The sequence below is a fragment of the Sminthopsis crassicaudata genome, chromosome 1 (assembly GCF_048593235.1).
Source record: "Sminthopsis crassicaudata isolate SCR6 chromosome 1, ASM4859323v1, whole genome shotgun sequence".
Taxonomy (NCBI): domain Eukaryota; kingdom Metazoa; phylum Chordata; class Mammalia; order Dasyuromorphia; family Dasyuridae; genus Sminthopsis; species Sminthopsis crassicaudata.
The window spans coordinates 393,632,627-393,660,486 of record NC_133617.1 but is presented as its reverse complement, the minus strand read 5'-3'; the positions used below and the strand labels follow the sequence as shown (position 1 = coordinate 393,660,486).

The window sequence follows — 27,860 nt, the reverse complement described above, 5'->3', positions numbered from 1 at the left end:
GAAACCAGCCCTGTATTCCTGGTATAAATCCCACTTGATCATAGTGTATTATCCTGGGGATGATTTTCTGAAGTCTTTTTGTTAATATCTTATTTAAGATTTTAGCATCAATATTCATTAAGGAAATTGGTCTATAATCTTCTTTCTCAGTTTTCGATCGACCTGGTTTAGGTATCAGTACCATGTCTGTGTCATAAAAGGAGTTTGGTAGGACTCCTTCATCCCCTATTTTTTCAAATAGTTTACATAACATTGGGGCTAATTGTTCTTTAAATGTTTGGTAGAATTCACATGTAAATCCATCTGGTCCTGGGGATTTCTGATAATCCCTATGGGAACAAAAGAGTTTACAACCTGAGCTTCCATGCAAGCACTCATGTTAACCTAACAGGAATATATCAGTTCCTCAGGGGGCAGAAAAGATTTTGTTTTATCTTTGTATCCCCTTCTCCTAGCATTCTTTTTTTTGACACAAAACATAGGCCTAATAAATGTTTGTTGAATTAAATATGGGATAGGTCTTATTTAATCCACAAAAATGTTACTGAATCATACCTGAGTTTATAACTAGTCAATCCTGTGGGATTCTGCCTTCCCCAGGGACTTATATGAGACAGGTTGGTGGTGTGGTGAAGAGGGCAGCAGGTCTAGAGTCAGGAAGATTCATCTTCATGAGTTCAAATTTGCCTCAGACACTTAGCTGTGTGATCCTGAGCAAGTCTTAAGAACAGGGTTCTGTTTGCCCGAGTTTTCTCATCTATAAAATGAGCTGGAGAAGAACGGCAAACCCCTCCAGTTTCTCTGCAAGAAAAACCCAAAGGGAGTCATGAAACGTTGGGCACAACTGAAACCACAGAACAATGGAATTGGCCATCAATCTAAGTAGATTTCATCCACCTGGGTGTCAGTGGTGCAACAAATACCCAGAAAAAGCAGAAAATTAACAGCTTGCAAGGAGGTGTTGTCGATGACCCAACACAGAATATCTGGGCACACCCACACCAGGTAGAAAGAGGTGTCATGTTTATTACTCAACTAAAATATAAAATCTACATGACACGATTTTAAAAACAATGCTTCCACTCCAATTAATCAAGGTAAAAAAATAAATGAATCAAGTTTAAGATGGCAAAAAACAGCCGCCAGTTATGACAAATGATTCAAGGTAAATATGTAAATTTGTCAACATTTTGCCATTTCTAAACCATGTCATGCCATCCTCACCTTAGTCCAAGAGAACCACTATGACATCTGGATTCATGTTTTTGCCTATGAAGAACTGATGATAGTTTTTAAAATTAGCAAGGATATATTGCTCCCATCCTAAAAGAAGTTCCCCTCTATCTGCTTGTGCTCCTCAAGTGTGTCTTTGATTGTTTTCGTTCAGTCTGACAGATGTTTTGTAGGATTCCTTGCGAAACTCATTTCTTGCAGATGATGGTTTATGACCATGTCCACAGCACTACCACACAGTGCTACCTGCTCCTTCCTCCTTGGAGCTGACCCCCCAATGAATGGACCATTAGCAGTGCCCTCTGTCCCACCTCCAGGCACAACCTGCTCCCGATCTCCTCTATCTTGTCGGTATCAGGGAATGTGGGAGAACATCCCCGTCAGGACTGACGAGATCCCGATGAATGATGGTGGTGGTGGGAGGAGGGAGACTGGTATGAGCTTGATGCAGCAAGTGTGGTGCTTGGCTAGAGGAGGGGAGGGCTGTGGGCAGAAAACTGGATTCTTATAAGGAGAGTTCATGTTTCTAAAATGACTCTATTCAACGTACCACCTAAATGCTCGTCAATATACTGGTTCCACATAAAACACATTAAACCCTTTATGCTGTTAAGATTCAAATTATTAATGGCAAATCAAATTACTAACAGTAAATCCTTTGGGAAAAAATAATCCTACATCATTCATGCATTGCTGATGGGAGATCAGTGGGTATTAGTTGAGTGAAAAGTGAATGTTTGGACTGAGCTGAAAGAGACCTGAGATGATCTTTTTACAGATGTGGAGACTGAGGCACAGAAAGATTGAATGACTTTTTCAAGTCCCAAGCCTACGAACAGCAAAGCTGGAATTTGGATTCTGATTCCAAATCCAGTAGTTACAGTTTCAATCTGGTCCTAGTCAGTAGTCACACACTCAGCTCTGGGTCCCAAGACACCATAGGTAACTGATACCAAATGGAAAGGACTGAAACTAGTACAACAAACATGATCAGTGAGAATTCACAAGCTTTCACATGCTAAAAATGGTATTGAGGGCAAAGGAGGCCAACTGAATCAGTTGGAACCCTAAGGAGAATCACTGTGGACAGGTATTCTGTCTTGACCTACATTTGTGGAGGGGGGGGTGTGTGTGGGCACATAGGCGTCCCTTTAGGGGAGAAGAAACTGTGGCAGTTTTTTAAACTGGGTCTGGAAAGGAGGGCAGAATGGAAGCTGCAAAGCAGGATGTGTTAAAAAATGGAGGTATAGAGGGAAGTTCATATCTCGGTTATCAGTATTCTACATTTCTCAGAGACGATTTACAGACAGCTGTTCCCAAAGCCATGTGCCCACAACTGCTTTGATCTGACTGGGTCTCTCACCTTCCACACCAGGTTGTTGGCAGAACTATTATTGGGAAGATAAGTAGTTTACAAAGAAAATAGGGGTGGAAAAACCTTCAGATCATGCATCATGATCTCAATGAAATCAGACTTGTTCCTTATGGCCTTTTCTATAGAAGGGAGCTGGAGCTAAGGGTGGGGGGAGGGGGATTTTTTATTCATTAACCAAGATGACAGAAAAATTTGGTTATTGTGTATGCCACTTGGCCCAGAATGGAAGAAGGAAGAATATTTATAGAATCATAGAATCTCACAACGGAAAGGGAACTTAAAAGATCATTTAGTCCTGGGATTCTTAACCCTTTGTGGGGTGAGTGTGTGAGAGAGGTGGAATCTAGTAAAGTTTATGGATTGCTTCTCAAATTAAGATTTCTAAATGTATAAAATATTTAGAATTATATTGAAATAAAGATGTATTTCTCCTCATCTATATCCATAAACTTCCTGATCTATGCTAGTTTTGCATTCTTATGTGACAAAGGCTGGGAGGTCTATCTATGGAACCCCAGGTTAAGAATCTCTGATCTAATACAACCCCTTCATTTTATAGATGAGAAAACAATGGCTGAGAGACCTGCCCAAACACAATGCTACCTGAAAAGTTAGAATCTGAATTTAACTTTGCTGACTTCCAAGCCAGGAACTTTATTATTCCATTTCATAGCTTCAATTAAACTCAAAAGGATTCCATCAAATAGCCAACCTCTGGGACAGTTATGGTACAGTTCTATTTTAAGGGAAGATATGTCATTTATTTTAAGAAAAATAATTCTATTTTCTTCATTTCTTATATCCAGATCTTAAAGTATTCCTCAAGCTTTCTTCCTTATGAACAACTTTGTTTTTCCTTTTAGCTTTCTGAAGGCATTGTGGCTCAATGTTTTGAGTATACCGAATTTGGGAGTCCCAGGCCCTGACTTCATATTCTCACCACAAACCTACATAAGGCCATTGCCTGCCTACCTTTGCCGCACTAGGCAAATCACTTAAATATTTCTTTTTTGGTTCCCAGCCTTCTCCTTTAGAAGGACAGCTAGATTACAGAGATGGTCGCCAAGGTTCTGTCTAGCCTTCTAGTAAAGACAGTTTTGAATCCCATCTCTGACATTTACTAGTGATACAATGCTAGGCACATCATGTTTTGTGAGCTTTAATGTCCTGGTTGATTTTTGCAGTACTGAAGACCAGAGTTATTGGGAGGAACAAATGGTTTTAATGAATGAAAAAGCATAATTAAGTACTATGCTAAACATTGAAGAAACACAGAAAAAAGTGAGAATATCTATTCTCAGTCTTACAAATTCTAATAGAGAGGGCTGGGAAGGTCCAGGATTCCTGCACTTCTGGGACAAGGGAAAGGTCTGGCAGAAAAGGGCAGGGCACATGCCAAGGCTTCTCAAAAGATTGTAGTTGGTCACTTCCAGTTGATCAATGATGGACAGAAACAACTACACCCAGAGAAGGAACACTGGGAAGTGAATGTAAATTGTTAGTACTACTGTCTATCTACCCAGGTTACTTATACCTTCGGAATCTAATACTTAATGTGCAACAAAAAAATGGTATTTACACACACATATTATATCTAGGTTATATTGTAACATATGTAAAATGTATGGGATTGCCTGTCATCAAGGGGAGGGAGTAGAGGGAGGGAGGGGATAATATGGAAAAATGAATACAAGGGATAATATTATAAAAAAAAAATTACTCATGCATATATACTGTGAAAAAAATTAAAAAAAAAAAAAAAAAAAAAAAGATTGTAGTTGGTGATCCCCTGCTCTTCCATCCAAGAGATGTGAACAGCCATGTTGCCCCCTCAGGGGTAGAAATAGGTGGGAGGGGTCTAACTTATAACTTGTTATAGACATGCAAAGCACTTTTTATCATTCTTAAGGCACTAGAACAGATTTCAGGATTAAGAAAGTCATTTCCTCTGACCACTTCACCTAAGCTAATTGGACTGCATTACACACAGAGTAGATCTGAAAAGTAGTAGGTGACAAGAATGCATGATCAGCACTTGCCCAGTCAAAACTGAGGTCCAGTTCCTCTTATTGTCCTGTTCTCTTCTTGCTTCTAGTTAAACTCCAGAAGTGAAACTGACAAGAAAGCAAAAAGTGAAGTGGCCTGACCCTTGCCACTTGGAATCAAGTATCTATGTGTCTTAGGACATCCTGTTAGGGACTTAGGAGGTCAAAGCCTCCATGACCCAAAGATCAGTCTGTGGCTAGAACTTAGGGAAAGGCAACTTACCTAGATTTGGAACCAAGGAATGTGGGCCCAAATCCCAGCTCTGCTGCTCACAAGCTTCCGCTGACTCCAGCTTTACCATCTCCCTCATTGCGTGGGTGAAGGCCCAAAAAAGGGGTATTAGCAATGCTGGAGAAATAAAGGAGAGTTCTGACAAACAGTTCTCCAGCCTCCATTTAAAAACTGTTAAGTTTAGGTTCTGCCCCTGCCCCAGGCAGCTTGGAGGCACAGTGGATAGAGTGATGGCTCTGGAGGTAGAAAAACTTTTCAACTCAAATCCAGCCTGGGCAAATCATTCTGCTTCAGCTTCCTCATCTGTAAGATGAAGACCATAATAGCACTCACCTTCCAGATAGGTTATTGTGAGGATGAGGTAAATAAAAAGTAATGCACATCATAAATGCTCTCTAAATGTTAAATGTCAACAATCCAAGATCTCTTCATGTATTCTTTTATGTGAATTTTGGAAGATCAATATAAGGTGTAGTCTTGCTGATGAATTGTTAAAATTTATCTTCACTCTTTGAAGAAGGAGACAAACCTTCATAGAGCACATAAATGATTTTTGCCTAGGATCCCATACACCCTGTGCCTGCCAACTAACCAATGCCTTGTTCTGTAAATTGAGCAGGACCATACTTTTCTGAAACAGGTTCAGAATTCACCTGGTCTGGGCATTTCATTGTATGGTCTGGGAAATGGAGAATCAAGTAAGAAAAGCAAATTGCTCAGTTGTATTTCTTTCCTGAAGTCTTTTGCATTTTTTTGGGGGGGAGGGGAGAAATCTTGTTGAAGCCAATTTCTGTCTTGCATCTCTTTTCTGAAGATCAAAAAATTCATTTTGCAAATAATATATACATTCTTAAAGTCAACAAAGCAAACTTGTATCACTGTAGGCCTCCCACTCTCCTCTTTTTTATGAAGTAAAAGTAGGTCCGACTAACACATCATTCTCTTGTTCATTAAAGTGCTTTCCTCACAACAGCTTTGTGGGGCAGATGATTGTGGAACTTTTTATATGGCTCTATTGAGGTAGAACAAACAGCACCAGCTACTGGAGTAAAGTGCCCCATCTAGTATCAAGCAGAGGAAGGACTGGGATTCTGGTCTTCTGACTTATACAAAGCTTGTGCTATTTCCATCTACTTCTTGCCTCTAACCAAGAAAAAGAGGTGTTATGTGTTATCAGCCATATGATGAAATAGAAGAACCTTAGCTTTCATAGCTGAGACTTCCCAGAGCCACATTCAGCTACAGTATTACCCACTCTTTTGGTTAATAAAAATTACAAGTACATGTGATATGGTTTTGCTCAATTTTCTTCAACTGGGAAAGACAAAATGACAATATTTTTTTTGTGTGTGTGTTTTTGGTTTTTTTAAATTTGGGAAAGCATTTCTCTCAAACTTTTGAAAATCTAACTGAAATCAGGCAAGTACAAGAAGCTATGGAATTTACACACAGAAGTTATAACCTTTTAAAGTTAGCTCAATGCTAGCCTTTCTATAGACCACAGAAAATAATTAATTTCACACCCTTGGCATTTTAAACAAATCTGGTAGAGAAAGAAAGACATAGAAAAAAAATGACAAAGCAAAATTTTATTTCACAAGAGCAAATAAAAAATTCTGATACTTTTCTTACATAATCTCTGAAAGTTTGAATATGACTTTTTAAAAAAATAATTTAGAGTTGGAAAAATTAAATTATTTGGAAATCTCATATGTGCAAAAATACAACAGAAATTGTTTCAAAACAAACTGAAAGGAGGCAATTGGTAACATCACTTTCAATAGGGTTTGGGAGACTTAAGGAACTAAAGATCAGAGGCTGAATAAATGATAGAAGCCAAGTTACGCTTCTGTTACCACTTTCATGAATTAGAACATAAATGGTAAATGTTAATGCAATTCATTAAGAACCTGGTGACTAATAATTTATTTATAATAAGCAGCAGAGTGGGAAATTCTGAACTCCTTTCCTTCTGGGTAACTATAACTTAAAAATAAGAACTAGTTTGAAAAGAGTATTTACTTAGATCTATCTTTATAAAACCTATGATACTACAGTTTTGTTTAAATATTTGAAGGGAAAACATGGATCTTTAAATATTAAGTCAAAGGGCACATTGTGTGATTTCTGATGGATGGTTAAAAGATAGGGGAACTGCCTGAGTGACTTTTTCTCCCATAGGCCTGCTACTCTCCTTAATGCTTTTCTGTGTGAATATAGCTAACTCAAATTACACTCATAAGAATGACAGAGACGTATGGCAGGGGATGCCTACTTTGTCAGATGATAACTATCTGCACTCCCAAAGGGAACCCTTGCTTATTTACATTGAAAGGAAAACAATGGCACTTACATAACTGAGACATCTTAATTGGTTTGTTTTCCATAGGGTACTCTTTCCCATCACCCTCAAACCAGAAATGTAATCTTAGGTGAATAAAAACAGGCCATGAGGCTTGGCCATCAGTGACTTACTACCAAGATACCAAAATCCAGAAAATCTTTAAGAGAAAATTCTGAACACGAAGCAGTCATGGTGGACTTACTGTAGGCATCTGGTAGTGAGTTGCACCAAATTTGTAATTTTCAAGAGAAATGATTTAGGAAATAGTTACAAATTCTCCAAAATAGAAACAAATTTGTTCAACTGAAGATGATTTGCAGTCTCAAGATGAGGTCTTTTGAAAGCCTGCAGACAATAATAGGATAAAATAAATATTTGTGAAGGAAATATAAATCCTAGTTTGAAGTCAAGCACCTAAAAAGGGTAAAAATAATAGCAAACACAAAATATTTATAGGGTCATAGGATTTAGAACAGACATTACAGATCATCTAACCTCTCATTTTACTAGATAAGTAAGGAAAAGAAAGGACTTGTTTCAAGTCACCCAGAAGCTGTTCCTGGAACCGAGGTCCTCTTTTCACAGATAGTAATTTTTCCAATATACCATTCCATTATGTGGTATTCTTTTGGGGGATTAGCAGAAATGCAGAGGAGTAAATAATCACTGAAAATGAAGTATGGGTGTGTATATATTACTTTCAGAATACATAATACCCTCAAATCTAAAAATGAGGAATAACTTTGGGAGAAGAGGGAAAGGTGAATAGTCACAGTAGAGAAGGGTTTATTTACAAAGAAGCTCAATATAGGGCTTCTTTAACTAGGGAACTTGCCTGTTTTACATTTTAAATATGTCTTATCGACATTCATTTTCAGTCCTTTTAGCAACCTAGGTTACTTCAAGCCAAAAGAGCTCTTAATTCTTAAGCAATCTGTTTCTAACAATCACACAGTACAAGCAAAGTACAGGGTGAACAAATGGGGAATAAATTCTGTGCTACTGGCAGAGATAATCTGGGCAAAAATTATAGCAAAATGCCCATTTTACCTGATACCTTAGTAGGTGGGTATGTGAGATGGCTGATCTTAAACAGTTCCTCTATAAAGAGTGTGAATGCCACTGTTCCACACAGCTCACATTTCCTGCCATCTTCCTCACTTTTGAAAGATGTCTGTCTCTAATAATCTAGTCAATCTGAATGCAGATAATGCCTGATGTCTTTGGATACTTATACCAATAGGTAGACATGTCTTTCTCTCAAAAGGTCTACAGTCTAATAGGAGAATGAGACACCAACACAAATAATTATGAAACACAGGATTATGTAAAAGGCAAAAGGATTCTAAGAAGAGGAAAAAAAACATTCCAATAGAGTAAAGCAGAAAGGGAAAATGTCATATTTTGGTAACTAGGAGATCCTATGCTTTTTAAAAAAGGCTTTCTTATAAATGAACACAGACATACTTACTTTGAGACGAAAAATATCAAGTGACTTTGCCCAAGGACACCTAAAAAGAGGCAAGACAATTATTTATTTATATTTTCATTGACTATGCCATTTTCCTGTATAAAATGTGCAAATTCCAGGGTTGGGATTTACAGGATATAATAAGTTCTTAACTTACTAATGGCTTATGTTCTAAAAGCTCACTTAAAAGTTGGTGGTTTGAAATCGTCTCTTCACAAAATATTCCAAATGGTGACTAGATTTCCAGGTTATCCCTCAAAAAACCCATCTGACAGGTGATAATATCCCTGTATTTCAAAATTTTAAAGATCCCTGAGCCCAAGTTCCAAAGACTATGGGGCAACAGCAATGGGGACAGACCTAAGCAGAATCCCACAGTAATGCTGGGGAGGATCAGGTTGTCTGAACTTGATAATTTTCTCTGGTAGATGATGTATTTATTTAAAATCTTATTTGGTATATAGGAAAGGTTATTTTCAAGATGTCACAATCTATATAATCAATATACTCTATATGCATTTCATAATCTATATACAACAAACAAACAAACAAAACTTCCCCTAAACACAGACTGAGAGATTTAAGATTTTGAATTTTTCTTTTGTAATATCTGGAAGATGCTGTCTGAATGAAAGAAAAATTCCTTAATTATGATGAGAACAATTTATATAGAAAATTAAGAAAACCAGAGATTTGATTCATTTTCCCAAAAAGATTGAAATAAATTAGAATGAATATGTTACAAATTAGTCTATTTACTAATTACTCTTCCTTTGCATAGGTTCAGGAATGAAGAACGTGCAAAATTTATCTATATGGGTGCCAATTAGCAAGGGACTACTTACTGTGCTTCAACTCAGACATCTTCAACAAGAAATCAGATCTCATAGGGTATGGTCATTGTTTAGCATTTTTATTCTTTGAAACCCATAAGTATCAAAGACAACTAACTTCTCTGAGTTTTATCTTAAAAAATAATTAAAAGGAGATACTCTTAAGCTAGAAATTTTAATTGGAAAGAAACAAATGCCTTTTTGGGGAGGAAGATTATATTTTCTCCTCAGTCACTGCCCTCATTTCTGTCTCTCCTCATAACTCCTCCTCAGCTTAGTCTAGTCTGAAAGAAGTAGCTGTATTGATTGCATGATGATAGATAAATTAGATTAAGGCAAATCCACAAACTCTCTCCCCAGCTCCTCTACCTCCAAATAAAAGTTTCAGGAGCTGCACATTTAGCTATTAGCAATGCAGAGGACTACAACTTGATTTAATCTATCTTATGAACTTTGAAATTAACATTAGATAGCTAGCTTTGCATCCAGAAAAGCTTTTTATGAATTAGGTGATCCAGCTTAGAAAAGGGCAAAGTGATTTATTCTTAGGGGCATATGAATGAAAAGGTAAAGTTTGTTTCCTAGAAAAATGAATTTCATAGGATTTAAAGAACTCTGACCTCTGTATATATTAAAGACACAAATATTATCAAGAGTAATTCTTCAATTGAATATATTTTCATTGCCCCACCTTCTAACAGCAGAATTAAAAGCACATTTAAAACACATATTTCTGCAGATTAAGCTAATAGGAAAGTTGTAACGAGATAATGCTGATTATGCTAAATCAAAAATAAATTATCAGCAGAACACCATTGGTTACAAAAAAGTCATTTTTTCTTAAAATCATTCTATGTTATAATTAATGTTGATAATACTCACTGGTTTAAGTTTTCTATTACCACATGTGATAGAAAGATGCCAACAGATTGCAATTGTGAATTCCTGAAGCTCAGGAAAAGGCAGAGTAGCTCCCCAACATAGTCTGGACCTAGAGTTTGCCACCTATTCAAACAAACATGTTAGCATTTAGTCACAGCTTCAAATTGAGCCTTTCTGACAATTTTATCTCTCATAGAACATATGCAAAATCCAGCATCAAGGGTCCTATCTTTCCTTCCATACATTTATATCTTATTATTTCTCAATTAAATGCAAACAAACATTTTCAACATGTTATTAAAAATTTGAGTTCCAAATTCATCCCTTTGAGAACAAAAGTAGAAAAGGAAAGGCATAAGAAAGGGGGAAGGGCTGTAAAAGGGGAGGACTGTTTGAAAGAGGTAGTAGTCAGAAGCAAAATACTGGGGAAGAAGGAAAAGGAAAAAAGAAAAGTATAACTTGGGGAAAATAAGATGGTGAAATATACAGAGTCAGCAATTTTAATTGTGAATGTGAATGGGATGAACTCTCCCATAAAATAGAAGCAGATAGACTTAATTAAAAGCCAGAATCTTACAATAAGTTGTTTACAAGAAACACGTTTAAAGCAGAGTGATAAGGTGAAAGACTGGAGGTAAATTTATTATGCTTCAGCTAAAGTAAAAAAAAAAAAAAAAGAAAAAAGCAGAGATAACAATCCTGATCTCAGATCAAGCAAAAGGAAAAACAGATCTAATTAAAAGAGATAAGGAAGGAAACTACATCTTGCTAAAGGTACCACAGATAAGGAAATATATCAATACTAAACATATACACACCAAGTGGTATAGCATCCAGATTCCTAGAGGAGAAGTTAAGAGAGCTGCAAAGAAGCATTAAACAGCAAAATCATACTAGTGGGGAATCTCAACTTTTCTCTCTCAGAATTTGAAAAATCAAACCACAAAATAAGAAGTTAAGGAAAAAATTTTTTAAAAAGAAAGAGATTAAGGGGGTAAATAGAATTCTAGAAAAGTTAGATATGATAGACCTTTGGAGAAAATTGAATGGAGACCGAAAGGAATATACTTTTTTTCTCAGCAGTATATGGAACTTATATAAATTCCTCTGTTCTTCTCTTCCTCATTCTCTGAGAAAAGCAAGAAACCTGATACAGATTATACATGTGCACACATTGAAAACATTTCCATATTAGCCAATTAGACAGAAAACACTAATACCAAATCTCAAGAATAATAAAGTAAAAAATAATGCTTCCATCTGCTTTCAGATTTTATCAGTCTTTCTCTGGAGGTAGCTAGCAGTGTTCATTCTAAATTCAGAGATTCTTATTTGTTGTTGAGTCTTAAGACATGTCACATTCTTCATGACCTCGTGGAACCATGATGTCTGGGGATTTTCTTGACAAAGACACTGGAGTGAGCTTGCCATCTCCTTCTTCAATGGATTAAGGCAAATAGGGTTGATTAACTTGTCCAAGGCCAAACAGCCAGCAAGTTATCTGAGGCCAAACTTGGAACTCAGGTCCTCATGACCACAGGCCTATCCACTGGGCCACACAGGTGTCACCTAAAGGGTTCTTATCCCATATCCAATGAGTTGCCAATTCCCAGCGATTCTAGGTTGGAATGCCATCAGTTTAGAGGATGCTCAATAAACGTTACTAACAGGACCATCTCTAGTCATTCTAATCTATATCTTGCCACTAGACCCAGGTTGCTCCAGAGGAACTGTTTACATTAACCCTGAGCTAAATAGGTCTCAAACAGTGACTAACTGGGGCTTAGCCTGGGATGTATTGAGTCCTCAGTAGGAACTGGTCAGTTAAACAACACAGCGTTTTTCTTTCTTCTTTCCCTTCCCTTCTCTGTCCACACAGGGCAACAATACTCTTACCCATAAGTACTCTGCCCAAAGGAATGTAAATTCTGATTGATGAAACCTCCTAAGATAACTTGAGGTTTACAGGTTATGATCAAGTCATCAAGTGATCAAATCACTCTGGTTCTCATTGACTAATCAACAATAGGTTCCAGGCCACACTCCATTTGGTCACTGTTTGGGCTTTGATTGATTTGGGGTAAATGTAAACAAGTGTTTCTGTTTTGATCAGAAACCCTGAGGGTCTTCCCCTTCTAGATGGATCTTCTTTTGACTGGGTAAAAGAAGCCATTCTCTGCCTCATTTCTTTTCTTTGTTTTTTTTTTTTTTTTAATTGAAAACAAAATCACTTTATCTCTGCCTCATTTCTTATCTATCCTTAACTTTAATCAGTTATTTGGACATTGATTTGTTCAAACTGAAAACTGTTAAAGACCTTAAGGCCAAGGTCTCCCACTGCATTTAGGGCCATCTCCATTTTTCCTGATCTACATCTGGCCACTGGACCTAAATAGCTCTGGAGGGTGCAGATGACCTTCACCAGCCCTCCCTCACTTAAATCTAACTCACTTGCATATCCTGGTATCACTTCCCTGATGTCATGGTCCTATTTGAGAATGAAGAACAAAGAACAGTGGACAATTTGGAGGATGTGTTTATTAACAAACACTTATTAATGATTTCTTTCAAAGTCTAGAAATGGGAGAATGTGAAAATTTTCAGAAAAGTGAGAATGAATGGGTAGAAATATAAATGTATGTTATGTTTCTCATCCTTTTTAAAATAATTTTTTGTTTTGTTTTGCATTTGGGAGTTCAATCTCATTAAATTCCTTTTTTTTTTTTTTTTTTTAAATTCTCCTTCATATTTATTAATGGATCAATCTGCTTACATGTAATTCATTATCTTTTAATATATTTGTAAAACAACTTTTTAAAAAGTTCTTAACCCATTTAAGTGAGCATTAAGTCATTTGGAATGATATCTTTCCTAAGGCCCAGCAGGTAAAATGACAGATAATCAATGATTGGCTTTGTCCTTAACTCATTATTCTCTCAAGGAAAAACATTTCAATGAATGAAAAATCATTCACACTTGGTAGTAATTATCAAACATCACAAAGGCATTCATGCCATCCCTTGCCTAAGCCCTATGTTTCAATCTAAATAAATGTCAATATTGTGCAATTGTTTTAATTTTGATGTTATTTATTATAGCATAAAATGAACATTTTACTAGTTCCACCCTTAAGGACTAATAGCTACTATTTATTCAAGCATTCCACTTTCCTTGACTCACCAAATAAAAAATACCTATTTTCTTTGAACAACCAGTAAGAATAAAAATTATGATGACGGTGATGATACTAAATAACATCACTATAAAGTCCAATTTATGATTAGAAGTAAATAGGATTCAAGAAAATGCTTAGACATCTCATGTTTTTTTTTTAATTTAATTTTTAAATTTTTTCCCCATTTCTGCTCATCTTTAATTTTTAAACTAATTTTATAATTATAAAAATTTTTTTTGACAGTACATATGAGTAATTTTTTTATAACATTATCCCTTGTATTCATTTTTCCGAATTTTCCCCTCCCTCCCTCTACTCCCTCCCCTAGATGACACGCAATCCCATACATATTACATGTGTTACTGTATAACTTAGATACAATATATGTGTGTAAATCCAATTTTCTTGTTGCATGGTAAGTATTAGATTCTGAAGATATAAGTAACCTGGGTAGATAGACAGTAGTGCTAACAATTTACATTCACTTCCCAGTGTTCCTTCTCTGGGTGTAGTTGTTTCTGTCCATCATTGATCAGCTAGAAGTGAGTTGGATCTTCTTTATGTTGAAGATATCCACTTCCATCAGAATATATCTTTATACAGTATTGTTGCTGAAGTGTATAGTGATCTTCTGGTTCTGCTCATTTCACTCAGCATCAGTTCATGTAAGTCTCTCCAAACCTCTCTGTATTCATCCTGCTGGTCATTTCTTACAGAGGAATAATATTCCATACCATTCATATACTATAATTTACCCAACCATTCTCCAATTGATGGACATCCATTCATTTTCCAGTTTCTAGCCACTATGAAAAGAGCTGCCACAAACATTTTGGCACATACAGGTCCCTTTTCCCTCTTTAGTATTTCTTTGGGATATAAGCCCAGTAGTAGCACTGCTGAATCAAAGGGTATGCACCGTTTGATAACTTTTTGGGCATAATTCCAGATTGCTCTCCAGAATGGCTGGATTCTTTCACAACTCCACCAACTAGTGTCCCAGTTTTCCCACATCCCCTCCAACATTCATCATTATTTGTTCCTGTCATCTTAGCCAATCTGACAGGTGTGTAGTGGTATCTCAGAGTTGTCTTAATTTGCATTTTTTCTGATCAGTAGTGATTTGGAACACTCTTTCATATGAGTGGATATAGTTTCAATTTCATCATCTGAGAATTGTCTGTTCACATCCTTTTGACCATTTATCAATTGGAGAATGGTTTGATTTCTTATAAATTAGGGTCAGTTCTCTATATATTTTAGAAATGAGGCCTTTATCAGAACCTTTAACTGTAAAAATATTTTCCCAATTTGTTACTTCTCTTCTAATCTTGTTTGCATTAGTTTTGTTTGTACAGAAACTTTTTAATTTGATGTAATCAAAATCTTCTATTTTGTGATCAATAAATGATCTCTAGTTCTCCTCTGGTCATAAATTCCTTCCTCCTCCACAAGTCTGAGAGGTAAACTATCCTATGTTCCTCTAATCTCTTTATTATCTCATTCTTTATGCCTAAATCTTGGACCCATTTTGATCTTATCTTGGTATATGGTGTTAAGCGTGGATCCATATCTAATTTCTGCCATACTAATTTCCAATTTTCTCAACAGTTTTTTTTTTCAAATAATGACTTTTTATCCCAAATGTTGGTATCTTTGGGTTTGTCAAACACTAGATTGCTATAGTTGTACCCTTTTTTGGCCTTTGTACCTAATCTGTTCCACTGATCGACTGGTCTATTTCTTAGACAGTACCAAATGGTTTTGGTGATTGCTGCTTTATAATATATCTTTAGATCAGGTACACCTAGACCACCTTCGTCTGACTTTTTTTTTCATTAATTCCCTTGAAATTCTCAACCTTTTATTCTTCCATATGAATTTTGTTGTCATTTTTTCTAGGTCATTAAAATAGTTTTTTGGGAGTCTGATTGGTATAGCACTAAATAAATAGCTTAGTTTGGGGAGTATTGTCATCTTTATTATATTCGCTTGGCCTATCCACAAGCACTGAATGTCTTTCCAATTTAAATCTGACTTTATTTTTGTGGCAAGTGTTTTATAATTTTGCTCATATAATTCCTGACTTTACTTTGGTAGATGGATTCCCAAATATTTTATATTCTTGACATTTTTTGGAATGGAATTTCTCTTTGTATCTCTTGCTGTTGCATTTTGTTGGTGATGTATAAAAAATCCTCATTACCTACTCTTATTCCTTTAATCTCTTTCTCAACTCTTATTGCTGAGGCTAGCATTTCTAATACAATATTGAATAGTAATGATGATAGTGGGCAACCTTGTTTCACTCCTGATCTTACTGAGAAAGGTTCCAGTTTATCTCCATTACATATTTGCTTACTGACGGTCTTAAATATGTGCTCCTGACTATTTTAAGGAATAGTCCATTTATTCCTATACTCTCAAGCGTTTTTAGTAGGAATGGATGTTGGATTTTATCAAATGCTTTTTCTGCATCTATTGAGATGATCATATGGTTTTTATTAATTCGATTATTAATATGGTCAATTATACTAATACTTTTCCTAATATTAAACCAGCCCTGAATTCCTGGTATAAATCCTACCTGATCATAGTGTATTATCCTGGGGATGATTTTCTGAAATCTTTTTGCTAATATCTTATTTAAGATTTTAGCATCAATGTTCATTAAGGAAATTGGTCTATAATTTTCTTTCTCAGTTTTCAATCTATCTGGTTTAGGTATCAGTACCATGTCTGTGTCATAAAAGGAGTTTGGTAGGACTCCTTCATCCCCTATTTTTTCAAATAGTTTATATAACATTGGGCTACATGTAAATCCATCTGGTCCTGGGGATTTTTTCCTGGGGAGTGGATCAATAGCTTGTTCTATTTTTTTTTTTTTCTGAAATTTAAGCAGTTTACCTCCTCCTCTGTTAATCTAGGAAGCCTACATTTTTGGAGGTAGTCATCCATTTCACTTAGGTTATCAAATTTATTGGCATAAAGTTGGGCAAAGTAACTCATTATTGCTCTAATTTCCTCTTCATTGGTGGAAAGTTCTCCCTTTTCATTTTTAAGACTAACAATTTGATTTTCTTCTTTCCTTTTTCTAATCAGATTTATCAAAGATTTATCTATTTTATTGGTTTTTCATAAAACCAACTCTTAGTTTTATTTATTAATTCAATAGTTTTTTTTTTTAATTTTCAATATTATTAATTTCTCCTTTTAATTTTAGAATTTCAAGTTTAGTATTTGATTGGGGCTTTTTAATTTGGTCTTTTCTAGCCTTTTAAGTTGTAAGCCCAATTTATTGATCTTCTCTTTCTCTATTTTATTCAAGTATGCCTCTAAAGATATAAAATTTCCCCTTATTACCACTTTGGCTGTATCCTACAAATTTTGGTATGATGTCTCATCATTGTCATTTTCTTGGCTGAAATTATTGTGTCTATAATTTGCTATTTCACCCAATCATTCTTTAAGATGAGATTATTCAGTTTCCAATTACTTTTTGGTCTATTTACCCCTAACTTCTTATTGAATGTAGTTTTTATTGAATTGTGATCTGAGAAGAAGGAATTTACTATTTCTGCCTTACTGCATTTAATTTTGAGATCTTTATGTCCTGATATACGGTCAATTTTTGTATAGGTTCCATGAACTGCTGAGAAGAAAGTACACTCCTTTCTATCACCATTCAGTTTTCTCCAAAGGTCTATCATACCTAGTTTTTCTATTTACCTCTTTCTTTCTTATTTGTTTTTGTGTTTTGATTTATCTAAATCTGAGAGTGCAAGGTTAAGATCTCCCACTATTATAGTTTTGCTGTCTATTTCTTCTTGCAACTCTCTTAACTTCTCCTTTAGGAAGTTAGATGCTATACCACTTGGTGCATATATGTTTAGTATTGACATGGCTTCATTGTCTATGCTATCTTTTAGCAGGATATAGTTTCCTTCCTTATCTCTTTTAATTAGGTCAATTTCTGCTTTTGCTTGATCTGAGATAAGAATGGTAACCCCTGCTTTTCTGGCTTTACCTGAAGCATAATAGATTCTGCTCCAACCTTTTACCTTTACTCTGTATCTATCTCCCTGCTTTAAGTGTGTTTCCTGTACACAATATATTGTAGGGTTCTGACTTTTGATCCAGTCTGCTATCCGCCTCCGTTTAATGGGAGAGTTCATCCCATTCACATTTACAGTTAAAATTACTAATTCTGTATTTCCTGCCAACATATTATCCCTTGATTATGCTTTTTTCCCCCTTGACCCACCGAACCCCTTTCCCAGTATTTAATTTATAGTCCCTACTTGTGACGCATAGTCCTCCCTTTTTAGTATCCCTCCCCCTCCTTTTAAGTGCCTTCCCCTTTCTTGTATCCTTCCCTTATTCCCCTTTTCCTCTCCCCCCTTTTAATGAGGTGAGAGAGAATTCTCTGAAAAACAAATGTCAATTATTTACTCTTTGAGCCTACTCTGATGAGAGTAAGATTCACACAATGCTTCTCCCCTCTCTAAATTCCCTTAGGTGTGGTAGATTTTCTATGCCTCTTCCTGGAATGTAGTTTCCCTCTTTTTAATCTCTCCTTCCCCTTTTTCTGATACTATCCCCTTCCCTTTACTACTTCCCCTTTTTTTTAATATTATATCAGTAAAATCAAATTATCCATGTGGACTTTCTATATATCCACAACAGAGATACAGTTTTCAAGAGTTCTTTTTACCTTTTTCTGCTTCTCTTCAGTCTTGTGCATGTAGATCAAATTTTTTGTTTAAGTCTGGTTTTTTTCTTAGAAACAAATGGAATTCCTCTATTTCATTAAATGACCATCTTCTTCCATGGAAGAAAATGTGAAACTTAGCTGAGTAGTTTATTCTTGGTTGCAATCCTTGTTCTTTTGCCTTTCAGAATATCAGGTTCCAGGCCTTTCGATCCTTTAATGTGGAGGCAGCCAGATCTTGCACGACCCTTATTGTGGCACCTTGATATTTGAATTGTTTTTTTCCTAGCTGCTTGCAGTATTTTTTCCTTAGTTTGGTAGTTCTGCAGCTTAGCCACAATGTTCCATGGAGTTCTTTTTTTAGGATCTTTTTCAGAAGGTGTTCAATGAATTCTTTCAACGCCTATTTTCCCTTCTGTTTCTATTATCTCTGGACAGTTCTCTTTGATGATTTCTTGTAAAATAGAATCTAGGCTCTTTTTTTGATCATAGTTTTCAGGAAGTCTAATGATCCTCAGATTATCTCTCCTAGATCTATTTTCCAGGTCTATAGATTTTCCCAGTAAGTATTTGACATTATTCTCCACCTTTTCATTTTTTTGGGTTTTTTTGGACTGATTCTTGGTTTCTCAATGAATCATTCATTTCTATTTGTTCAGTCTTGATTTTTAATGAGTTATTTTCTTCATTCACATTTTTTAGTTCTTTTTGTATATGCCCAATTGAGTTTTTAAATGAATTATTTTGCTCTGTTGAATTTTTTCCCATTTCACTAATTTGTTTTTTAGTGAGTTATTTTCTTTTTCCAATTCACAAATCCTACTTTCCTGTGATTTTTTAACCTTTTTTAATTAACAAATTTTGTTTCCCTGCACCTCCTGTGAATTCTTTATTTTTTCCAACTCAAATTTCAGGACGTTGTTATTCTCTATCATAGCTTCTCTTTCCTTTCCCCATTTTTCTTCAAACTCTCTTAACTTTTTAATAGTCTCTTCTAGGAGAGAGTTATGTGATGGGGGGCAGGTATCATTCCCCTTTAGGGTGTTATCTAGAGACTCTCTGCTGTTAGCCTCCTCAGAGTTGGATACCCACTCTTTCTCTGTATAGAGGGTGTCAATCCTTCTCTTTAGCTTCTTACTCATTGTTAAAAATCTGTGGGGGTCTGCCCTTGGGGTAAGAAATTTATTTACCAGCTTCCTCCCAGACTGGATGGATGCAGCAGTCCTTTGCCTGAGCTAAGAGAGAGCTCTGGTAGAGAGTTCCTCTCCCGCCCTCCCCGGAAATGCCTTAGAGGTGGTTAGCACTGCTGCAGCTTCAAGGAGTGCCCAGTGAAGGACCCCGCTGTGTGACCCAGTAACTGCCCTGAGGTTTAAGGCTGAAGAGTGAAAGAGTCACAAACCCCAGCCAAAGCCTCCTGTGGGGCCGTGGATATTAGCAGCTGATGCAAAAAGTCCCTGGCACTCAAATGGGAAGTGTCTGCCTGGAAACCTCAGTCCCTACTTCAAAGGTTCCCCTTCTCTGGAAGTTCCGTTGCTGCTAGAATTCTACTGCCTCAGGCTGTGTCCCCGTTGTTCAGGCTCTTAACTACCCCAAGGAGAAACCCTGGGCAGCAGAAGGCAGCTGCACAGCAGTGCTGAGATTGGTGTTAGGTCACTTCCGGATTGGGGTGGATTTAGGATCTGACTTTATATTTTAAAGTAGCTTGATTTCTCTTCTGATCTGCTGTTTTATAAGCAGAGAAGAGCTATCAGCCTGTGCCAGATTCCTCTATCTCAGTGGCTTCTCTGATCTCAGAGTTCTCCCCAGCCTGATCGGCAGTGTGCTAGCACCTAACCCTGTCTGTGCTGATCTTTTTTTCCCTCCCCTCGGAACCAATCTTTTCTGTTGAAATTCCAGATTTTCTTCAGCTGGTAAGTTGTGCTTCTAATCCTTGTGGTTTTTATCAGTCCAGTGCTATTTTTGAGGCTGATTTAACTAGTTGGTATTGGGAAGAAGGGAGCTTACAAATTCAAGTGTATCTTTTCTGCCATCTTGGCTCCGCCCCCAATCTCATTAAATTCTTAATTCAGATAGATGATCTTTGGTTATTTCTTTACTGATTGATGACACACCCTACATCTTCCCCTCTCCATAATAGGGGACAGAAGGAAGGAATATTTCATTATATTCTATAGATACAAATTAGAAAGTCAGATTTTTTTCCCAAGACAGACAACCTACCTTCTAAGTTTAGGGTTCCAAAGGGCCTTTAATGAGAACCATAGCTGTTTGAGGAGCAAAGAATCACTAGAAAAATTCAATTTATTAAGAGAATCATAACTCACTCAAAACTGGAATATAAAAAATTCACAAAGCCTCAACAGAAGCCAATTTTTTCTCCTACAACTCGGGATGAGGAATAGAGGAAAAGGGAGTTTATATTCCATATATCATAAAATTCCCATCCTGAAATAAGTGACCAAGACAACTATATTCTTCAACTACTATTTACAATAGATTGGTAGTAATTATTGTCTAATAAGCTCCAACAGCTTATTCAGGTTTTCTGACATTTTCTAAATGAGTAATTCAAGGAAAAAAGACTTACTTACAATTTTAGTAGAGTGTTTTTCTGGTAATTCAGATCTCTGGTAATCATACTGACAACATCATGAAGAACAGGCATTCGGTACAAGAGGCCTTCCAAAAACAGCTTTAGTGCCCAGAAATTTTTCTAGGAAAGTTTTTTTTTTAATTAAAAAAAGACTTTAATTTACTGCCATAGCAAACATTTCATTGTAATTCTTTTTATCTTTCCTTTCTCCCTAAGTTAATATCTGCATAGATAACTGAAAACAGCATTTAAGTATCTAATAAGGTAACAAACTTCATTCACATTTATAGATAAGGGCATTCATAATATTCAGCCATCATTACATGCCTACTTTATTTTCAATATCCCCAAAAGTCTTAGTGCACCTGTGGTTTTAAGTGTTATATAAGAAAGAATTTTTGTGATACTATACACACCACTTAATATATTGAAAGTTTTTGCGTTTCTGATAGCAAGACAATATCAATTCTTGCTTTTATGTTCCTCATTTTTATTCTGGGTCTTTTTCATGTTTTGTGTGGGGACATATTCAATCTGTTACTTTATTGTTTTACTGGACTCTTAAGTCCATGCACACTTAAAGTTATGGTATTTCCTCCATTTATCTCTAAGTTTCTTCTCCTTCAAATTAGTCTATTTTTTCCTCTTCCTCTTTAAAGACAGTATTACTATATCCCTACAGGTTCTTTTCCTTTCATCCTGAAGCCCCATTTCCTCACTTGTTACCTCTTGGCTTTGATTATTAATCAGTCTCCTCTCATTTTCCCCCTCCCCCCTCCTATATATGGATACACACACATACACAATATAAATAACCTAGTTAATTCTTCCTTTTCCCCTCTCAGCTAATATTCAAGTAATAACCCTCTTCCTTCCCCTTCCTTTTGTTTCATAGTTTTTGAAATGTCATTTTCTGGTTTTCTTAAAAAAGATTTCTTTATTCATTCTCTTCATTGCTTATCTTCCCATTTTGTCTGCTCTACACTTTTGTTTTACTTGTGACTATCATAATTATTTAACCCTTCTTATCTGCATTCTCCAAGAATTAAAACTTTCTTCCTGAAAGACCACAAGAGTTATTTTCCCTTTATTATTAGCCTTTAAGAGACTAGGGTATGTCATATTCTACCCTCTTCCTCTTTCATCTTGTGTTCACCCATTCTGTAATTAGTCCCACAAAAAACAGTGATTTTCTTATAGGTAAAGCATTATGAGGTTTCGTACAATAGGTTTCATTCCTATTTCTCTAACATCACTTCTATTTGACTTCTGTTTTCATTCATATCTCTTTGTATACATTTTGAAAGAAATTTCTTCAAAGACTATCTCTTCATGATATTTCTGTTACCTTGGGTATTTGAGAAACTAATAATTTTGAGGGGTCTAGTTTTTTTTGAAGTAATGTTTCAAATGTCTCTTTTTGACTGAACGTTTTATCTTTTTTTCATTTATAGTTAGACTCAGATTTGTAGGGCAAATAATCTTGGGCTGTATCTTGAGTTCTTTTGCTCTTTAGATGAAATTTCATTCCCTCCTTTGGTTTTCAGTGGTCAGAGTAGTCTTAAGTTTATTCAAAATTACAATTAGATGATATGCTAGATAGTGTGCCAGGTCTGAAGTCAGGAAAACTCATTTTCTAGAGTTCAAATTCAACCTTAGACACTTACTAGTTGTATGACCCTAGACAAGTTATTTCACCCTGTTGGCCTCAACTTCCTCATCTATAAAATGAGGTGCAGAAGTAAATGGCAAATTCCTCCATGATCTTTACCAAAGAAAATCCAAATGGGATCATGAAGAGTATGACATGACTGAAATGAATGAACATCAGTAACAAAAATTTAAATTTCCTTTACTTCCTATTTGAAGGTCTTTCTGCTGGTTGCTTATAGAATCTGCCATTTGTCAGTGGAATGGTTAAATTTAGCTAATTGTCTTGGAGATTACAATGTAATCTATGGATTCTTTGGATTGGTACTTTTGTTTTGTTTGGATGGACTGGACAATTTTCTTGTATTATTTTTCACATTATAGTGTTGAGGTATTTTGACTTGTCATATTCTTCAGGAAGCCCTCTAATTCTTACGTTATCTCTATTCATCTTAAGTTGAAGATCAATTAAGTTTTGCTTGTATGGAGATAATGCTTTCCTTTGTTACTGCCTTTTCCTTCTTTTATTTCAGACTGTCCTTCATTTCTGTATACTTATATTAGCTATCCTTTCTCATTTCTTTAGTGAGACTTGTCACCGTGAATTCTTTTTAAAAAAATTTCTAATCCTGCCAATTATTTCTGCTGAGTAGACTATATATTTTATTTTCACAATTCTTATTTTAAAACATTCTGTTATATCCTGCAATAATCCCCTATCCCCCAAAGTCCTGCTTCACCAGAATAACTTTCTTTTGTCTGATAATACTTGTTTATAGATACCCAAACTCTCTAATTTGATCTGGAGGCCACATAACCTTCTGCTATTAGTATCTTCCCTATTGATTTATCTGCTTATGTCAAGGTCTCTAAGTTTTCTTTTTCCTGAGACTTTTCCAGTCTTTTTTCCTTATTTTCCACTACTATTCTTTATGTAACCTTTTTCTCCCCTTTGACAGCAATTTGGAGGATAGATCTCAAAGAACCTCAGTCGGGTCGGTCCCTCCATGTTGGCCAACTCATGACTAAAAGTGTTGGTTCTCTGTCCCAAGAGACCTCTGGGGGATCAGAACTGGGCCCAGATGAATGCTAGGTTCCTTCTCTGCAGAATTAGTGAAGTGACACAAAGGCAAATATCCATGTCCTGTCCTTTGTCTCTCAGGTATTTCATCCACTGGATGATCTCCTTGTTTGGTACACAGACTGAGATCATCAACTATTCCTCATTTGGAATGCAACATGTAGATATGGGTCCCCTCTATAGTCTTCTCTAGATCTATGACCCGGAACTAGAGCTATCAGTTAACTCTGGGTACACCATCTGTCCTTGAGCTAAGACTGAATCACCTGCCATGCTTCTGGCCAGATGCCATACCCAATATCCACAAATCTGTCTCCCTTATCCTTATCCAGGCTGGAAAAAAAAATCACTTGCTGTTATTTTTTCTTTTTATTTTCTCATCAGAATTTGACCTGGTACATTTTCTAAATCTGTTTAAACAAGTTGTGGGGTATGGAGATTGCTGTATTTCTTCCTGCCATCTTGGATGACCAAGCTCAGTACTTTTATCCACTTACACTACAGTGCATCTTATGCAAATCTATAACTACAATGCCAAAGACAAGTAATTTGGGGAAGGCCAGATGAAGGAAAGTATCATTTCCTCTTTAGGAGTTTAGTGGAAATATTCAGGGATTAGAAGAGATTTCATGGAGTTAGCATCATTTGAATTAGTCTTGAAGGATGATTAGGATTTCAGATGATATAGATTTGGCAGTAGACTGAAAGAAGGGGGGAGTGGTGTTCCAGGTGTAGAGATTATTTCATCTTGGGCAATGGAATGGAGAGAGAAAAAAGATGGTTGTATATGAGGACAGTAGTAGTTTAGTTTGGTGACACAGAGTATATGTAGCTTGGGGAAATATGAATAAAGACAAAGGAAAATCAGTTTTTTGAAGGATCTTCACTACTAGGATAAGGATCCCCTATTCAAATTCCTTCAATGGCTCCTTACTGACTATACAAGTCATGCTAGGAAAGATTAATCTAGCAAATGGGCCAGGGCAGGAAGGAGGAGGCTAATGAAGAATTTTTATCAGGTAATAAAGAGGATCTGAACCTAAGAAGATAGGAATAGAGAAATTGGTGGCTATAGGGAATATTGTACAGATTTGATTAAAGCCTACTAAAAAGTCATAAATATTTATATAATTATATACATATAGGCTAAAGGGTTATACACATTGTTTTTGTTTTCATGATTATTAATGGGGTTCAGATTTTTTCTTTTTTAAACACCCAAATCCACAGGCTGGAAATAGAGGAGCTCCTCACAGCCTAATAACCACTCTGACAGAGATTTTTAACCAGCTCTATTTCTGACCTGGGCTGGCTTGTCCCATTTCAATGCAATGTAGTGGTGCTTCACTCAGGGGCTCATAATATTAATGCCCAACTTAGTGCAGATACTAAAATGGCCTAGGTCACAGCAATTCAGAGCACACAAGCTCAAGAAATCTGCTGACCTCACTATCCCTATAGCAGAGATGACAGAAATGTGCCGCCATAATTGGGAGGTTTTTTAAAGAAGAAAAGAAAGTTTTAATCACAAATTCAAATTATTTAGAACTTACCCCAAAAGCTAACATAATTTCAAGAAAAGAAGTCAACCATGGCAAGTCAGTTATCAGCATCTGAAGCACAGCTTGAATGGCGAGAAGAAAACAAGCCTCAAGGCTTAACTAATTAGAAAAATAAACAACAATCAGAATACATTATTTCTCTTTAATAAGTAAATGCTGTGAGTGCAAAAGCACCCAGGCCTATATTATGAGCAAACTAAATGACAGATAGGGCTCATATTTAATCATAGAAGCATGAAATAAATCTTCTAAAAAAGGCTTTGTTATCTCATTTGATCAAACAACTGAATTAGACAGGATAATTTTTCAGTTCCAATACAGAGGAGTAACTGAGGCTTGAGACTAATTGCGAGTAGAAGGGTCAAAAAACACTGACTATACAACATGAGAGGCACTGAGTTGGAGAACAAAGACAAAAACAGGCCATCCCCAAGGAGCTTATAATAATGCAGTTAAGTCTATATAATGAAATACAAAGCAATTTCAAAAAAGAGGAAGCATTCTGAACTTTAGGGGTGATAGAATGCTCTTTGCTAACAAGTGGCCCTGACAAGCACTGTGAGAAATCTGATTCTATGAAGTAGAGAAGAGGAGGAAGAGGACATCAGACATGGGGCACCATTTAAACAAAGTTACGGGGATGAGAAATTATAAAGGGGAAAACACTTTAAGCCAATTTGACTGTATAGCAGAATTCCTAATATAAGAAATAAGATTGGACAAAATTGTAGAAGTCAGATCATGGGAAGGCTTAAATGCCATGTTAAGGATTTTATATTTTATCCAGGAGAAATAAACCATGTCTTTTATCTCTAAGTTCCAAGTAAAATCAAACTGCTTCAGTAGAAGAGCAATGAAAATGTATATCTTAAATCACCCTTAACAAGAGATATGATCAAATCTTTCCAGAGCTCAGATGTTCTTCCGTGACTGCCAAAGTCTAAATTCTTTGGCTTGGCATTTTGGGCCATCTCTAACTGGGGACAGACTTCTCTCTCTACTCTCCTTAATAAATTCTCTTCACCCAAACTGGATGACTTGTCCCATTCCTATCCCACAATCATGACCCACTCTTTCTTGCCTCCATGCTTTTGCTCACATAGTTCTCTATGACTGCAATACCCTCTCATTTTTTACTGCTGAAACTCTTCACTTTCTTCAAAGTCTGCCTCAAATGCTGACTCTTTCATGAAAGTCTCCTGATTGGCCCCAGTTAAAAGAGACCTTACAGACTTCTTCAAACTATCTCTTATTTAGTTTTTTATCTTCTCTAGTACCTAATTCATAGAGCCTTTCATATGTGTGCCTAATAATAAATGTGAAATGAATAAATGAATGTTTATCCATGTGTGTCATGTTAAGATGTTAGAGATACAAAAAAGAGTCAAAAAACAGTTCCTGCCTTCAAAGGGCCTACAGCCTAATGAGAGAGACAACATCCAGACAACTATATACAAAATAAGCTATATATAGGATAAACCAGAAATCATTAACAGAGAGAATTAAGAGAGGTTGGGGAAGACCTCCTGTAAAAAACAACATTTTAGTTGGGACTTAAAAGGAAGCCAGGAGATCAATAATCAAAGTAGAAGAGGGAGAATACTGTGGGCATTTCAGGATAGCCAGAGAAAATGTTTAGAAAAGACATGAAGTGACTTATTCCTGGAACAGTTAGGAGGCTGGTGTCACTGGATCAAAGAGTGCATACACACTGCCAAGTGCAAGACTGGAAAGGTAAGAGGAAACCAAATCATGAAGGGCTTGAAAGGCCAAATAGCATTTTAAAATTTGTTTCTGGGGAAGAAATTTGAGCCAGACAGACTTACCAATAGACGAGGTGATGAGGGGCTGGCTGCTTTAGAGTGGTGCAGCATCAGGAGAGAGAAGGAAGTACACTCAGGAGAGCTTGCAAAGATAAAATAGACAGGTCTTGGCAACAATTGGGATACAGGGGAGGAGGGTTGAGATAGTGAGCAATGTAGGAAGCTTCCTAGGTTGTGAGCTTGATGCACTGGGATTATGTTGTTGCCTTTCATGATAAAAGAGATTAGGAGGGTGGGTTTAGGTGGGAAGAAGTTGTTTTGGATATATTGAGTATAAGATGTATATCGGACAGCCAGTTCAAAATGTCTAAAAGGACATTGGAGATGTAAAATCAAAGATCAGTAGAAAAACTGGAGTAATTCCCAAGCTGATGTTTAGTTTATTTAAATAGAAATCGAGGACTATCGTACTAAAAAACATTCACTGTTTAATACTTCAACCTTAAACATTACAACACAGAGAAAAAGAAGCAAAATTATAAACTTACAGAACCATAAAATACATTTGAAGGCAAAGAAACATTGCCTTTCAATCTCAATTCTTCTAAAATGCCAAAGGACACATCCCACACCATCTGCAACAAAGTCATATGTTGTAGTTTTTAGAGTTGGAAGACTTATGGTTATCATCTAATTTGATCCCTTATCACTTCTTTAAATATCTATTTTATCCCCCTCCCAATTACATGTTAATTTTGTTTGCATTGATTCTGTTTGTGCAAGAACGTTTTAATTTTATATAACCAAAATGATCTTACATTTTATCATGCTCTCTATATTTTCTTTGGTTCTAAATTCCTCCCTTATCCATAAATCTAAGCTAAAACCATTCCATGTTCTCCTAATTTGC

General features: G+C 36.1%; 1 protein-coding gene across 13 annotated transcripts in view; it reads right to left on the bottom strand.

Moving 5' to 3' along the window:
• Positions 1-6,455: 6,455 nt before the first annotated feature.
• LOC141549795 (uncharacterized) overlaps positions 6,456-27,860 on the bottom strand; it is a 67,032-nt gene continuing 45,627 nt past the window's right edge. For 6 of the 13 annotated variants that reach the window (XM_074279715.1, XM_074279713.1, XM_074279712.1 and 3 more), the window contains exons 16-21: positions 27,499-27,585; positions 25,179-25,286; positions 20,893-21,014; positions 10,416-10,538; positions 8,701-8,740; positions 6,456-7,574 (exon numbers count right to left, since the gene is read on the bottom strand). In XM_074279715.1, the coding sequence (XP_074135816.1) occupies positions 7,497-7,574; positions 8,701-8,740; positions 10,416-10,538; positions 20,893-21,014; positions 25,179-25,286; positions 27,499-27,585 (558 nt within the window). In that variant the 3' untranslated portion in view covers positions 6,456-7,496. Of the gene's footprint in view, positions 7,575-8,700; positions 8,741-10,412; positions 10,539-20,888; positions 21,015-25,178; positions 25,287-26,955; positions 27,093-27,498; positions 27,586-27,860 lie in introns of those variants that run through there. The other 7 variants (XM_074279719.1, XM_074279718.1, XM_074279721.1 and 4 more) reach the window with 5 other exon arrangements.